This window comes from Tachyglossus aculeatus, chromosome 22 (genome assembly GCF_015852505.1).
Source record: "Tachyglossus aculeatus isolate mTacAcu1 chromosome 22, mTacAcu1.pri, whole genome shotgun sequence".
Lineage (NCBI taxonomy): Eukaryota > Metazoa > Chordata > Mammalia > Monotremata > Tachyglossidae > Tachyglossus > Tachyglossus aculeatus.
The window spans coordinates 41,485,442-41,502,342 of record NC_052087.1 but is presented as its reverse complement, the minus strand read 5'-3'; the positions used below and the strand labels follow the sequence as shown (position 1 = coordinate 41,502,342).

The 16,901-nt window shown below is 46.5% G+C and overlaps 1 protein-coding gene across 1 annotated transcript in view; it reads right to left on the bottom strand.

Annotated features, from left to right (window-relative positions):
* The window catches only part of DENND5A (DENN domain containing 5A), a 120,973-nt gene that overhangs the window by 29,304 nt on the left and 74,768 nt on the right, over window positions 1–16,901 (bottom strand). The window contains 5 exon segments of the mRNA XM_038764361.1: window positions 1,966–2,097; window positions 7,063–7,156; window positions 9,345–9,495; window positions 12,528–12,762; window positions 14,310–14,525. Coding sequence (XP_038620289.1) covers window positions 1,966–2,097; window positions 7,063–7,156; window positions 9,345–9,495; window positions 12,528–12,762; window positions 14,310–14,525 — 828 coding nt within the window.

Sequence of the window (16,901 nt, the reverse complement as noted above, 5' to 3'; positions counted from 1 at the left end):
CTCCCCCCTCCCCATTGCCCTGACTTGCTCCCTTTGCTCTACCTCCCTCCCACCCCAGCACTTGTGTATATATGCACATAATTTATAATTCCATTTATTTATATTAATGATGTGCATATATCTATAATTCTATTTATTTATATTGATGCTATTGATGCCTGTTTACTTGTTTTGATGCCTGTCTCCCCCTTTCTAGACTGTGAGCCCGTTGTGGGCAGGGATTGTCTCTGTTGCTAAATTGTACTTTCCAAGCACTTAGTACAGTAAGCACACAGTAAGCGCTCAATACATACGACTGAACGAATGAATATTCCCGGCTTCAATGCTTGCCTGCTATGTGATCTGGGGAAAATCACTTAATTTCACTATGCCTCAGTTTCCTCAGCTGCATTTCTGCCTTAGGTTTAGACTTTTGGTCTGAGATAATAATAATGATAAAAACAATGATAACTGTGGTATTTGTTAAGTGTTTACTATGTGCTAAGCACTGTACTAAGTACAAGAATTGAATCCCATTTTACAGATGAGCCACCTGAGACACAGAGAAGTTAAGTGACTTGCTCAATGTCAGACAGCAGCAAGGTAGCAGAACTGGCATTAGAACCCAGGTCCATTTGCCAGTGTGACCTTGGACAAGATACTTAACTTCTCTGTGCCTCAGGTCCTTGATATGTAAAATGGGGGTTAAATATCTGTTCTTCCTCCTACTTAGACTACGAGCCCCACGAGGGACAGGGATAATGTCTTGTATCTACCCCAGTGCTTAGTGCAGTGCTTTGTAAATATTAAGAACTGAAAAGTTGCCTCAATTATTACATTACCTCAAACTGGCAAACCAAGGGACTGGAGCACCTAAGCACTGCTGTGAAAAACAGCCCCTGGAACTGTTCACTCTCTGGCTTTGACATGGCTCCACACTCCCAATTATATAATAATAATAATAATTAATTGTTAAGCACTTACTATATGACATGCACTGTAATAACTGCTGGGGTAGAATCAAGCTAATCAGGTCCCACATGGGATTTCCAGTCTAAGTAGGAGGGAGAACAGGTATTAAATCCCCATTCTGCAGATGAGGGAACTGAGGCACAGGCAAGTTAGCTGTGCTCCTCATTAAGAAACTCAAAATGAGTGAAACAGAATGTAACCCCTATAGAGTGACTCCCCCTTAAGCATTCTGAAACAACCTGCCAGCACAGCATTTATGTAAATATTCTTATACTTAACTATTTCCCTTACCCCTAATCTATTTTAATGCCTGTCTTCCTCTAATAATAATAATAATGATGGCATTTGTTAAGCGCTTCCTATGTGCAAAGCACTTTCTAAGCACTGAAGCCTGTAAGCTCTTCATAAGCAGGGGTCACTTCTTCCAACTGTTATAATTATACTTTCCCTGCACGCAGCAAGCACTCAGTAAAGACCACTGATTGACGCAGCATGATCGAGGTATCCTGGGAGAATAACCGACGTCCTATTCATTTCATTTTCTTCCCAAGAGCAATTCCTTTTATCAACAGAAAATATCAAAAAGAGGACTGTCATCGGCTCTCCAGGCTGGCCCAGGTTCATAAGCTCACTGTAGGCAAGGACCATGTCTATCACGCTCCGCCACACGTCTCCTGTGTGACTTTGGGCAAGTCATTTCACTTCCCTGGGTCTTACTTCCCTTATCTGTAAAATGGGGATTGAGTCGGTGAGCCCCACATAGGACAGAGACCGTGTCCAACTTGATTTGCTTGTATCCATCCCAGCACTTAGTACAGTGCCTGGCATATAGTAAGTGCTTAACAAGCGTCATCATCATTATTATTATTACCAACTCCATCATATTGTAGTATCCCAAGTGCTTAGTACAGTATCCTGCACACAGTAAGCGCTCAATAAATACCACTGATCGACTGATCGACTTCCCAGCAGTACGTTCAGGAAAAGCCAGCCAGATGCCATGGAGCGCTTTACCTTGTTGCGGCATTCTTTCAGTAAACCCTCAACAAACTTCCAGTTGGTCTGCGCAATCACGGACGGAGAGAGGTTCGATAATTTGGGCTGGCGGATGGTGCTGCCAAGGTTCCTGGCTTCCTGGATGTACTTCTGATAAATGATAAAAATGAAATGATGAAAGCACACTGAGAGCGGGAGCCTGAGGCCCAGAAGGGCAGTTCACAAAAGCATCTGGTGATGAAGGGGACCGACCGTCGGTAGGCACTGTCACTTTAGTTTTAACAACCCCCCCCACCCCAATAATCTCCCCTCCCCTCTCCCCAAAATCAGCAGGGAAGGTGGAAGGGCCTATCTAGCAGAAAAAATATTTCTAGTCTTCTGACAATCACACAAACCCACCTCAAAGGGGATGGGAAAGAGAATTAATTTCCAGGTGTGCCGCACTCATTAATTTAAAGTGTCAGAGAAGCGCTATGCAATCACCCATCGGGTAATAGAACAATCAAGAGGAGACGCTCAAAGCCTTTACTAGATTGCAGCAACCGAACCAGGAAGCTAAAATTAGCATTCACGTCAAGTCACAGCAACAGACACCACAGCACATGACAGCACTGGACAGAGGGACTTGCATCCCTTCCCGCTGCCCCATCAGCTGAGCCTTCTAATACTCCCTCCTTGAATCCTTTCGTGGCCACACATTTTTTCTTTTGCTTTTTAACTACATAGGATGGTGCATTTAGGGAAAACTATTCCTGGCAGCTAACCCCCAAGAGGAGGCAGCAACTGGCTTCTACACTGAGAGATGGGCAAAGTCACAATGCAGACCGGGGTGGGTGGAGGAAACAGGATATGGAGACCTCTGGATAGCAAAGAAGTCACTGGCTTTGACATGGCTCCACCTCCCAATTATATAATAATAAAAATAATAATAATAGAAATAATGATATTTAGTTGTTAAGCACTTACTATGTGCTAAGCACCATTGAGAGTGCTGGATTTGAAACAAGATAATCAGGTCCCACATGGGGCTCCCAGTAGGAGGGAGGGAGAACAGGTATTGAATCCCCATTAGGCAAATGAGGGAACCGAGGCACAGAAAAATTAAGTGCCTTGCCCATGGTCACCGAACAGAGCCGGGATTAGGATTCAGGTCCTCTGACTCCCGAGCCCGTGTTCTTTCCACTAGGCCTCGCCGTTTCCCATTCCAAGCTTGCTAGGGCAGGGAATGTTTCTGCTCATTCTGTAGTCCTCTGCCAAGTGGTTAGTACAGTCCTCTGTACATAGTAAGAAGTCAATAAAAACCATTGATCGATTGATTTATTGATTGATTCCACCATGCTTCGGGGACAGGGGACCTCCAGGGGCAGCAGGTTCCTACAAAGCAGCATGGCTCAGTGGAAAGAGCGCAGGCTTGGGAGTCAGAGGTCATGGGTTCTAATCCCAGCTCCCCCACTTGTCAGCTGTGTGACTTTGGGCAAGTCACTTCACTTCGCTAGGCCTCAGTTCCCTCATCTGTAAAATGGGGATTAAGATGAGAGCCCATGTGGGACAACCTGATCACCTTGTATCCCCCCCAGTGCTTAGAACAGTGCTTTGCACATAGTAAGCACTTAACAAATGCCATCATCATTATTATTATTATCAACATTCCCTTAAAATGGGAAGGGGAAGCTCCAGGATCATGGAGGAGCTGGGAGAGGGCTGGGCTTCTACCGCCTTCTTTGGAGACACTCTGTTGGTGCCACGATGGCAGGCGAGGGATTGAAGCAGAGACTTTGCAGGGGTAGGCTAAAAAGCAATGTGAAAGCAGGAGAGAGCAGAGGATCCCGGGATGGCCAATGTGGAAGGGGAGCGACAACAGCAGTCATTTAAACAGCAGGATGGTAAGCTTGTTGTGGGCAAGGAATGTACTTACTATATATTGTTACACTGTACTCTTCGAAGAGCTAAGTACAGTGCTCTGCACACAGAAGGCGCTCAATAAATACAACTGATTGATAGATGTTGTCTTTTTTTATGGTACTTGTTAAGCACTTACTATGTGCCAGGCACCGTACGAAGCGCCGGGGTAAGACACAAGCTAATAAGGTTGGACACAGTCCACGTCCCCCACAGGATTCACAGTCTTAATCCCCATTTTACAGATGAGGCACAAAGAAGTGAAGTGACTTGCCCAAGGTCACTCAGCAGACAGTAGTAGAGCCAGGATTAGAACCCAGGTCCTTCTAACTCCCAGGCCTGTGGTCTATCTACTAAGCCACAGTGTTTCTCATTTGGAGAGCCATGAGGGGCAGCCCACTCAAGAAGAGTGGCAAGGGGGTTTCAGAGAGAAGGCTGCTGATCGGACACAGGGTTTCCCTTCCATTTTTAACCCAGCCCCACAGCCTTTCCGAAGCTGTTTGGACACCCATGGCTAGCTAAACCCATCCACCTGGAGGCAGTGGACGGATCCCGCACCAGGCCACCCCTTGACATACCAGGTAAAGGTCGGACATCGGTTTTAGAGAGGACCTGAAAGACCACCCGGGCTGGCTCCGTGCTAAATAAAACTGCATCTGAAGCTTGGGAGCGGAAAAGTCCAACCGCTGGCCGGGCAGGGCCCACAGCGTGAAACAAGAGGAGGGCAGGCAAGAGGAGGAGAAGGAAGGCATGCAGGGAAACAGGAGAGAGAGGTTAGAGCAGAAGACAAAGACACCAGGCTCTAAAGGGTGCCTGAACTCTCAACTTTGGAGTCTGCAACCTGCACATGCCATGCAATGTTTATAACCGAACACGACTGGAATGACAAGTTTCGACCCTGAACTTCTGAAAAAGCTGAACTGGACCATTAAGTGGCCTGAGACAATAAGGGCCCCAGATGGAGGGGTGGAGTTGAGGGGGACAGAGCTAGTCTGGCAGGCCATCCCTCTGAAGGCTAACCCTTTAGACTGTAAGCTCATTGTGGGCAGGGGATTGGTCAGTTTATCGTTAAATTGAACTCACCCAAGTGCTTATTACAGTGCTCTGCACACAGTAAGCGCTCAGTAAATATGACTGTCTGACTGACAGACAGCCTTTGAGTCTGAGCTCTCTCAGGAGCCAACAGTTGGTGTGAGCCACTCAAAATTTCCTGAACCCCATCAGCTGAGCTTTATGAAACAATTTCCTTTTTTTAATGCTGCTTCCTACTAATAATAATAATGGTATTTGTTAAGCACTTACTAGGTGCCAAGCACTGTCCTAAGCGCTGGGGGAGATACAAGGTTATTAGGTTGTCCCAGGTGGGGCTCACAGTCTTAATCCCCATTTTACAGATGTGGTAACTGAGGCCCAGAGAAGTGAAGTGACTTGACCAAGGTCACACGGCAGGCAAGTAGCATAACCAAGATTAGAGCCCAGGTCTTCTAAGACTGGGTAAGCACTGCTTTACTAAGCACTGGAGTAGATACAAGATAATCAGCTTGGACACAGTCCATATCCCACACAAATAAATAAATAATTATAATAATTATGGTATTTGCTAAGTGCTTATTTTGTGCCAGGCACTGTTCTAAGCGATGAGAGGATACAAGCAAATCAGATGGACACAGTCCCTGTCCCATTGGGGCTCACAGTCTTAATCCCCATTTTACAGATGAGGTAACTGAGGCCCAGAGAAGTGAAGTGACTTGGCTAAGGTCACACAGCAAGCAAGGAACACAGCCGGGATTAGAGCCTAAATCCTCCAACTCCCAGGCCTGTGGCCAATCCACTAGGCCTCGCTGCTTCTCTGCTTTCTCTTTTAATTTCTTGCTTAAAAGAAAAATCCCCACGTCAAAATGGAAATATCTTTCTCCTAGCCCCCGACAAAACCCAAGCAGCCTTTGGAGAATAGTGTGAAAACCCATCAATGCATTCCATTTTAATCTGAATCAAAACTGGATGAACCCATGGGCTATTTTTGCCAAGTACGTTGCCAAGGTCAGTCTCCAGTTTTCACAACTAAGCTGGGAAGCCTTTTATCTGGAGGCTTATAATGGAAACTGTGATTCAATCTTAATTACAGGGCAGCAATCAAGTTACCCTGAATTACAGAGATCTAGGACTAAGGGGACAAAGAAGGGGCTTTGGCTTCGTCTCCTCACTTAGTAACCTTTTCTGTTCAGGTCTCCAAAACTAAATCAGATTTACTGCTTTAAAATAAAGGTCTCAGAGAAGGGCAGAAAAAAAGCACGGGCCCTGCAGGATAAGAACTGCAGAATCCTGACCCTTCTGAAACTCAAAGACGAAGAGAGTTGCAGGAGACAAAATCCTTTTTGTGCTTCAGGAGTTGCAAACAGCACCCAATAAACAGGAAACCTGCTACTGCTGCAATCTTTGAAAGACAGAGAACATGGAGAACAAATGGGGTGACCTAAAGATCAGGTCAAGAAGCTGCATTGCCCACTGGGGAAAGCAAGGGCCTGAGAATCAGGAGGCCCGAGTTCCAATACCGGCTCCACCGCTTGCCGGCTCTGTGACCTTGGCAAGTCACTTTAACTTCTCTGTGCCTCAGTGTCCTTGTCTGAAAATGGGAATTAAAAACGTGCTTCCTATCCCGCTTAAACTATGAGCCCCATGTAGCACAGGGACTGTGCCTGACCTCACTGTATTGTAGCTACCCCTGTTCTTTGCAATAATACATAATATTAACTGTGGTATTTGTTAAGCGCTTACAATGTGCCAGGCACTGTACTAAGCACTGGGGTGGATACAAGCAAATAGGGTCGGACCCAGTCCTTGTCCCATGTGGGGCTCGCTGACTCAATCCCCATTTCACAGATGAGGTAACTGACACCCAGAGAAATGAAGTGACTTGCCCAAGGTCACATAGCAAAGTGGCAAAGCCAGCATTAGAACCCATGATCTTCTAACTCAGGCCCACACTCTATCCACTGCGCCATGCCGCTTCTCAGTGCTTGGCACACATTAAGTGCTTAATACCACAATTATTATTAGAACCTGCCACATTCCAGGCCTTGGAAACTGACTTGGATTTCCAGGTTGGGATTTTTTAAGCCCTCGGGTTCTCCACCAAAGGGAGACTGATCTGGCCCTTCCCACCAGGGTTGGGGGCTGCACTAAAAGCCCATCTTGTCGTTTCCAAAGAGCTCGCACCTCCCTCTGATCATTGTCCAGGCGCAGGTGCTCCGTGTGCTGCTTCTGCCGGTCCTTCCGCCTCCACTGGGCAGGGGCGTTCCTCTTGGTCCACCTAGTGCAAATGAGGCAGGAGTTAGAGACCGCATGGAAGTTGGGATGGGAAGGCGGCTCAGTGGGGGCTTGGCAGCAGGAGGCTCAGAACAAGAGGGGGGCAGCCCAATACGGTGGGGTGGAAACAGCATGAACCTGGGAAAGGGGGTTGGGGGGTGTCACAGGACTCGGGGTCTGGTCTTGGCTCCACCACCGGCCTGCTGGGTGACCTCGGGTAAGACGCTTGACCCAAGTCAACCCAAGGTCATGGGTTCAAATCCCTGCTCTGCGAATTGTCAGATGTGTGACTTTGGGCAAGTCATAACTTCTCTGTGCCTCAGTTACCTCATCTGTAAAATGGGGATTAAGACTGTGAGCCCACCATGGGACAACCTGATCACCTTGTAACCTCCCCAGCACTTAGAGCAGTGCTTTGCACATAGTAAGCACTTAATAAATACTATCATTATTATTATTATTATTAAGTGTCCCCCTCAGAGCCTCAGTTTCTTCCTCTGTAAAATGAGAATAATACCAGACTCAAAGGGAAGTTATGAAGACAAAATCTACCCCAGTGCTGAGAACAGTGCTTGGCACACAACCACAATGATGGCATTTGTTAAGCGCCTACTATGTGCCAAGCACTGTTCTCAACACTGGTGTAGATACAAGGTAATCAGGTTGTCCCAGGTGGACAAAAGGATTCAAAGGGAAGTTGTGAAGACAAAATCTATCCCAGTGCTGAGAACAGTGCTTGGCACACAACAATAATGATGGCATTTGTTAAGTGCTTACTATGTGCCAAGCACTGTTCTAAGCGCTGGGGTAGATACACGGTAATCAGGTTGTCCCACGTGGGGCTCACAGTCTTAATCCCCATTTGACAAATGAGGTAACTGAGGCACAGAGAAGTAAAGTGACTTACCCAAAGTCACACAACTGGCAGGTGGCGGGGCCGCGATTAGAACCCATGTCCTCTGACTCCCAAGCCCGTGCTCTTTCCACTGAGCCATGCTGCTTCTCTACACAGTACACAGTAAGAGCTTAACAAACACCATCATTACTATTACTATTAATTATTAATTTTACTTGAACATATCTATTCTATTTATTTTATTTTGTTAGTATGTTTGGTTTTGTTCTCTGTCTCCCCCTTTTAGACTGTGAGCCCACTGCTGGGTAGGGACTGTCTCTATATGTTGCCAACTTGTACTTCCCAAGCGCTTAGTCCAGTGCTCTGCACACAGTAAGTGCTCAATAAATACGATTGATTGACTGACTATTATAAATAATGTGAAAGTGCTTTGGAAAATAAAATGGGCTATACACAATCAGGGTTTGATTGTTGTCGTCTGCCTGGGACAGAACCAATTGCAACAAATGGTCCGTGAAAATGTTAGGGCCCAAGTTCCCAACAGGGAAATGGCACTTCAAACAATACTCCTTCCTGAGGAGGGAAAAATGTACAATGCCCACGGGGTGGAACCTAGCTGATGATTAGGTTTCTTTCTGGCCCCCCAGCCTGATCTCTTTCTGGGCCCACAAACCCACCCCAATCTGCATGGCTAGAACAGGACCAGACTGGCCACTAGTATTCGCCGGCTTCTGGCCTGGAACCAGAAATGGTCTGGATTCCCTGGAAGGTCTTTCCCACTTTGTTTCCATACCACCGGGGCAGGCTGGAGGATCCCGTTGGGGTCACTGGGCAGCTCCGTCCACCTGCTCTGGTCCCCCGCCTGCTATCACACTGCCTCTGCGGCCCCTCTCGCCTCTTTTCCGTGAGCCCACCCAGGAGTCTCTCGGAGGGCAATCAATCAATCAATCAATTGTATTTATTGAGCGCTTACTATGTGCAGAGCACTGTACTAAGCGCTTGGGAAGTACAAATTGGCAACACACAGAGACAGTCCCTACCCAACAGTGGGCTCACAGTCTAAAAGGGGGAGACAGAGAACAGAACCAAACATACCAACAAAATAAAATAAATAGGATAGAAATGTACAAGTAAAATAAATAAATAAATAAATAAATAGAGTAATAAATATGTACAACCATATATACATATATACAGGTGCTGTGGGGAAGGGAAGGAGGTAAGATGGGGGGATGGAGAGGGGGATGAGGGGGAGAGGAAGGAAGGGGCTCAGTCTGGGAAGGCCTCCTGGAGGAGGTGAGCTCTCAGCAGGGCCTTGAAGGGAGAGGGCACTCACTTGTTGCTGGCCGGGCCAGTGGACAGCACGTCCGGCTGCAGTTTGGGGAAGAATCCCGGCTCGTACTTGCCCTGCCCGATCTTCATGTCCAGTAAATGGGGGTGCACGGCCGTGTGGTCGATCTTGGCCAGCCTCATCTCAATGGCCTTCTCTGGACAAGACACCAATGGGAACAAGGAGCCTCAGTGAGGGGTGTGGGACAAATGGTCACCCTCCTCGCCTCTCAGTGAGAACCTGGGACCTTGCCAGTCAGTCAGTCAACTGTATTTATTGAGCGCTTATTGTGGGCAAAGCACCATACTAAGTACTTGGAAGAGCACAATATAACAATAACAGAGACATATTCCCCGCCCTCAACTGGCTTACAGTCTAGAGGGGGGACTGACAACTGTATAAATAAAATTAGTCAGTGAGTCAGTCAATCGTATTTATTCATTCAATCATAGTTATTGGGCTTTTACACTGTGAGCCCACTGTTGGGTAGGGACTGTCTCTATATGTTGCAAACTTGTACTTCCCAAGCGCTTAGTACAGTGCTCCGCACACAGTAAGCGCTCAATAAATACGATTGATGATTGGGCACTTACTGTGGGTAGAGCACTGTACTAAGCTCTTGGGAGAGAACAATGGAATAATATAACAGGCACATTGCCCACACTGAGTTTACAGACGAGAGGAAGAGATAGACAATAATATAAATAAAATCACAAATATGTACACAAGTGCTGTGGGGATGGGAGGGGGGATAAATAAAGGGAGCAAGTCAAAGAGACGCAGAAGGGGGTGGGAGAAGAGGAAAGGAGGGCTTAGTCAGGGAAGGCCTCCTGGAGGAGATATGCCTTCAATAAGGCTTTGAAGGTAGGGTGAGTAATTGTTTGTTGGATGTGAAGAGGGAGGGCATTCCAGGCCAGAGGCAGGATGTGGGCAGTGAGATAGATGCACATTGAGAAGGTTGGCATTAGAGGAGCGAAGACGCGGTCTGGATTGTAGTAGGAGAGTGGGGAGGTGAGGTGGGAGAGGGCAAGGTGATTGAGTGCTTGAGTTTTAGTGCCAATGGGGGAGCAAATGGAGAAAAGAATTCCGCCTCATCTCGCTACAGAATGGGAGAAATACAGTTGGTTGCTTCACTGATTAACTGTGCTCCCTCCAAATGCCTCCAGTCAAAGTTCTTTTCACTCTGAGAAGCAGCACGACCAAAGGGTAAGAGCACTGGCCTGGGAGTAATAGGACCTGGATTCTAATCCCAGTCCTGCCATTTGCCTGCTATGTAATCTTGGACAAGTCACCTCACTTCTCTGTGCCTTAGTTTCTTCATCTGTAATGTTGGGGATTGATTAATTAATCAATCGATGGTATCTACTGAGTATTTACTCTGTACAGAGCACTACACTACACTTGAGAGAGTACGATAGGTTGGCAGGCATGATCCCACTCTCAACGAGTTCATCAAATCAATGATATTTATTGAGGGTTTACCCTGTGCAGAGCACTATACTAAGCACTTGGGGAGCACTTACTCTGTGCAGAGCACTGTAGTATACTCTTAGAGCAAGGGCTTGGGGGTCAGAGGTGGTGGGTTCTAATCTCAGCTCCATCGCTTATCAGCTGTGTGACTCTGGGCAAGTCATTTAACTTCTCTGTGCCTCAGTTACCTCATCTATAAAATGGGGATTAAAACTGTGAGGCCCATGTGGGACAACCTGATTACTCTGTATCAACCCCAGGGCTTAGAACAGTGTTTTGCACATAGTAAGCACTTAAATACCATAATTATTATTATTATTTCTATTGTTACAATATAACAGAGTGGGTAGGCACATTCCACAAGGAGCTTACAACCTAGAGAGGAAGATAAACATTAATATAAAATAAATTATGGAAATGGACATAAGTGCTGTGGGGCTGAGGGTATGGTGAATATCAAGGGCTTAACGGGGCCAGATCCAAGAGCACAGGAGATGCAGAAGGGAGAGGGAATGCAGGAAAAGAGGTTTTAATTGGGGAAGGGCTTTTGGATAAGATGCAGGAGAAGCAGCATGACCTAGTGGATAGAGCACAGGCCTGGGAATCGAAAGGACTTGGGTTCTAATCCTGACTCTGCCACTTGTCTGCTATGTGATTAGGCAAGTCACTTCACTTCTCTATGCCTCAGTTATACCATCTGTAAAATGGGGATTAAAACTGTGAGCCCCTTGTGGAACATGGAATGTATCCAAATTATCTTATATCTACACCAGTGTTTAGAAGAGTGCCTAGCACACGCTAAGTGCTTGACAAACATAATAAAAAAGATGTCATTTTAATCAAGCTTTGAAGGTACTGAACATGGAGGGGGAGGAAGTTCCAGGTCAATATTCTTTCCCACATAGGACCCTGGATCTGAACTACAGGGGTCCAATTAGCCTGATCTAAACCGAGGATGTAGAGAGAAAGGAAGAAGCAGCATGGCCTAAGGAATACAGCTCGGCCCTGGGAATCAGAAGGACCTGGGTTCTAATCCTGGCTCCACCACATGTCTGCTGTGCAACCTTGATGATGATGATGATGATGGCATTTGTTAAGCACTTACTATGTGCAGAGCACTGTTCTAAGCGCTGGGGGGAATACAAGGTGATCAAGTTGTCCCACGTGGGGCTCACAGTCTTAATCCATATTTTACAGATGAGGTAACTGAGGCTCAAAGAAGTTAAGTGACTTGCCCAAGGTCACACAGCAGGCATGTGGCGGAGTGGAATTCAAACCCATGACCTCCGACTCCAAAGCCTGTGCTCTTTCCACTGAGCCACGCTGCTTCCCCTTAGGCCTCTCTGGGCCTCAATTACTTCATCTGTAAAATGGGGATCGAGACTCTGAACCCCACGTGGGACAGGGACTGCGTCCAACCTGATTTGCTTGTATCCACACCAGTGCTTAGTAGAGCGCCTGGTACACTGTAAGTGCTTAACAAATACCACAATTCTCATTATAATTATTCTCTGGGCCTCAGTTCCCTCATCTGTAAAACAGGATTAAGACTGCGAGCGCTTTGTGGGACAGGGACTGTGTCCAACCGATTAGTTCGTATCTACCCCAGCAATCAGAACAGTGCCTGGCACAAAGGAGGCCCTTAACAAATACCACAATTCTTACCATTATTACGAGAGAGAAGGTCCAATGGAGTGGGGGACGGTGGAGAGACCTCACCTGCTTCATCCACAGTGGTGCACTTCTGGTACATGGATGTCCGCAGGGTGGGGGTCCTGACATTTAGCAACCTGATCTTGTCCACCCGCGCATCAAACACCCGCAGCACGGGGTCTTTGTCGTCATCATCGTGGCACATGATCTTATTGTCCACAAAGGAGGCAAACATCTGCGTCTCCAGGAACCGGGAGAGGAAGGGCAGGTAGGGCTCGGGTTGGTCTGATAGGAAAGATGCCTGGTGGGAACGACCAGAGGAGAGACACAGAGTCCAGAGAGAGAGAGGTGGAATCACACAGAGACACCAACGGTTATACAGAGACGCACGCCGAGGAGCAGAGACAAACATATGTGACGGCTCAGTCATTTAGTGAGCAAAGCAAAATGAAAAGTCTGCTCAAAATAGAACCACATATTATACATACTATGCACTGCACACAACATATTCTCTAGACTGTAGGCTATCATACACACCATGTACCCTTCAGACTGTACACTCCCTTGTGGGCAGGGAACATGTCTACCACTCGGTTACATTAGACTCTCCCAAGCACTTAGTACAGTACTCTGCACACAGGAAGCACTCAATAAACACCATTAATTGATATTAAAACCACAACTGCCTGACACTGTGTTGACACGTGTCCCAGCTGTATGAACAGGAGCGGGCAAGAGGGGCTGAAAAGGGGTGGGAAGAAAGACTCCAAGATCTCCCATTGCGGGGGTCCCAGGACACCCAGCTACTCTGTCTCCCCTTCTAGACTGTAAAGCTTGTTGTGGGCAGGGAATGTGTCTGTTTATTGTTGCGTTGTACTCTCCCAAGCGCTTAGAACACTGCTCTGCACACAATAAGCGCTGAGTAAATACGACTGACTGGCAGATCATTCAACCGTGCTGGGTTAGCCTGACCAATAACAAAGAGGCCACAGGTTAAAGGCCACTATCCATTAGCAGGTTTAGCACTAGCGTTTAAATGGTTTTACAGGAACGAGAGACCACAAGTCGCATTCTAATACAAGCCGACCAAATTCTTTTGCTTGAAAACTGGGGCACTGGGACACCAGCCCAAACTTACACCCTATGCTTTCTCTCTTGGTAACTGGGACAGGAGAGAAAGGGGAGTGTGGGCTTTGGAGCAAAGAGAATAGAATAATAACTGGGGTATTTGCTAAGGGTTTCCTGTTGGTCAGGCACTGTGCGAAGCGCTGGGGCAGATACAAGATAATCAGGCTCCACTTAGGGCTCGCAGTCTAGGTAGAAGGGAGACCAGGTATCGAATCCCCTTTCTGCAGGAGAGGGAACGGAGGCACAGCCAAGCGAAGTGACCTGCCCAACGTCACCCGGCAGACAAGTGGTCTAGTAGGAATTAGAACTCGGGTCCTCTGACTCCCAAGCCCAGAATAAGTCATTAAAGTCCCCAAAAACATTCTGGGATGTCCATATTCCATCGCAGAATGCTGTGGAACCTACACTGAGTATATACTGAGCAGGTTCTGGCTGAACATGGGAGATTCAACCTTGAAGGGAAGCTAATGCAGCTGGGGGTTGGTGCTAGACAGGCTTGCCCAGTTTAAGTAATGTCCAGTAAAATTGCCAGGGTAACCTACGAAAACCCAGGTCTCTCCTAGATAAACCAAGACGCGTGATAGACCTAGATTCTAAAAAAATCTTCCGGCCTCCCCAGTATGTAAATAAAGTTGCCTGTACTTTCCTGTTTTCCTGGAGAGGAAAGCTACATATTTCCTCTCCTATTCAAAGAGGCCCAAGGTGATTTTTCACACTCACTTTATCAAAGTTTTGCATCTGCTCCCTGTTGGTGAACCAGGACTCCTTATCCTGACTGGGCTGGATGACAAAGACCTCATAGTCGGCAAACATCTGAGTGAAACGGTTTGCAAAGACCTCCCGGACTTGAATGTTCAGCTGGTAAATTTTGAGCTCCTCTTCGTCACACTGGACTTTGAGATCCTTATTGCTACTGGTCTCCTCCCGAACGTCAAGCTGCGGATTGAGCGACAGCCATGATCAGGATTTCATTTTCTTCCATCGGGTTAAGAACGATAATGACAATCATAACTTTTTTACGATATTTGGTCACGCTTATTATGTGTCAAGAACTGTTCTGAGCGCTGGGGTAGACATGAGTTACTGAGGATGGACACGGTGAGGGTCACGGTCTAAGTAGGAGGAAGAGCAGGTATCAGATCCACATTTTTACAGGTGAGGAAACTGAGGCATAGAGAAGTGAAGTGACTTGCCTATGGTCAAAGAGCAAGCAAGTGGCAGATCTGGGATTAGAACCCAGATCCTTTGACTTCTGGGCCCTTGCTCTTTCCACTAAGTCACACTGCTTCTGATCATTCAGTGCACAGCTGTATTGCAGGCACTCTACTGAATACAGAATTAGAGCTTCAGCCTATACTTAAAGAGCATGTGATCTAAATTAGGCAAATAGGACACAAAATGAGAGAGAGAGAGAGAGAGAGAGAGAGAGAGAGAGAGAGAGAGCACGAACGAACTCAGAGCAAAGAAGATGGACAGCAACAAGGTGAAAAGCCAAACATTAGCGAAGCAGCCCGCTCTACTGGATAACACCATGGGCCTGTGAGTCAAAAGAGCTGGATTCTAATCCTCACTCTGCCCCATGTCTGCTATGTGACTTTGGGTAAGTCATTTCACTTCTCTGTGCCTCAGTCACTTTACCTCTAAAATGAGAATTAAACCCTAATCCCTATTTAGAATGCCCTCCCTCTGCCCATCGGCCAAGCTAGCTCTCTTCCTCCCTTCAAGGCCCTGCTGAGAGCTCACCTCCTCCAGGAGGCCTTCCCAGACTGAGCCCCTTCCTTCCTCTCCCCCTCGTCCCCCTCTCCATCCCCCCATCTTACCTCCTTCCCTTCCACACAGCACCTGTATATACGTATATATGTTTGTACATATTTGTTACTCTATTTATTTATTTTACTTGTACATAGCTATTCTATTCATTTTATTTTGTTAGTATGTTTGGTTTTGTTCTCTGTCTCCTCCTTTTAGACTCTGAGCCCACTGTTGGGTAGGGACTGTCTCTATATGTTGCCAATTTGTACTTCCCAAGCGCTTTGTACAGTGCTCTGCACATAGTAAGCGCTCAATAAATACGATGATGATGATGATTTAGACTGTGAGCCTCTTGTGGGACAGGGTCAGTGTCCAACCTGAACAACTTGTACCTAGCACTAAGCAACCAGTGTTTAGAACAGTACTTGGCACATAGAAAGCACTTAATAAATACCACAATCATTATTATTATTATCCACTCATTTGGAAGCAGCGTGGTTCAGTGGAAAGAGCCCGGGCTTGGGAGTCAGGGGTCGTGGGTTCTAATCTCAGCTCCACCACTTGTCAGCTATGTGGCTTTGGGCAAATCACTTAACTTCTCTGTGCCTCAGTTCCCTCATCTGTAAAATGGGGATTAAGACTGTGAGCCCCACGTGGGACAACCTGATGACCTTGTAAACCCTCCAGCGCTTAGAAAAGTGTTTGGCACATGGTAAGTGCTTAACAAATACCATCATTATTATTTCTTATTAATAAATATAAAATCTTTCTAGGTTCCTGCCAAAGGTAGTGTCTAAAATTAAACCGGCAGAATATTTTCCTTCTCCTACAACAGCTTCTCCTTGTTGAGCCACAAAGAAAATAAGTCACGTGCCCCGAACGGCGACAGATCGGCTAGCACTGGACTAGCAAGACAATTCTGTTTAAAGCCCCTCTCGTTAGAATCAGTATATTTATATTCTCCCTAAACACTGTTTGGGATTATGTTGCACTGTCCACTGCCCTTCGAGGCCAGAGATGGTCACCGGTGCTCAACGTTTGAAAAATCCACTAAAACCAAGGTGACAACTCCAAAAGTTGCCTTGAATTTTTTATGTTAAGTACTTCCTATGTGGCAAGCACTGTAAGAATAATAACAACTACTGTGGTATTTGTTAAGCATTTACTATGTTCCAGGCGCTGTACTAAGTGCTGGGGTGGATACAAGCAAATACCACAAATACCACAATTATAATTGCTATTATTATCTACTAGGCCACGCTGCTTCTCATTCATTCAACTGTATTTATTGAGCACTTAACTGGTGAAATGTGAAAAGGAAACTCCTTCTAGGCCTCAACTGGACTTCTGAGAGCTATTATGCATAAGGATTTACACAATATACAAGTTCCGCGACACTGAAAACTGAATGAGAGGAGTGATTTTTAAGTGTTTTTAAGAAGCACTGTACTCTCCCAAGCGTTAGTACAGTGCTCTGCACACAGTAAGCACTCAACATACCTGACTGAATGAATTACTCTGTTTACCACTTGAAGAACGTTTTTCTACCCAAGGTTTATA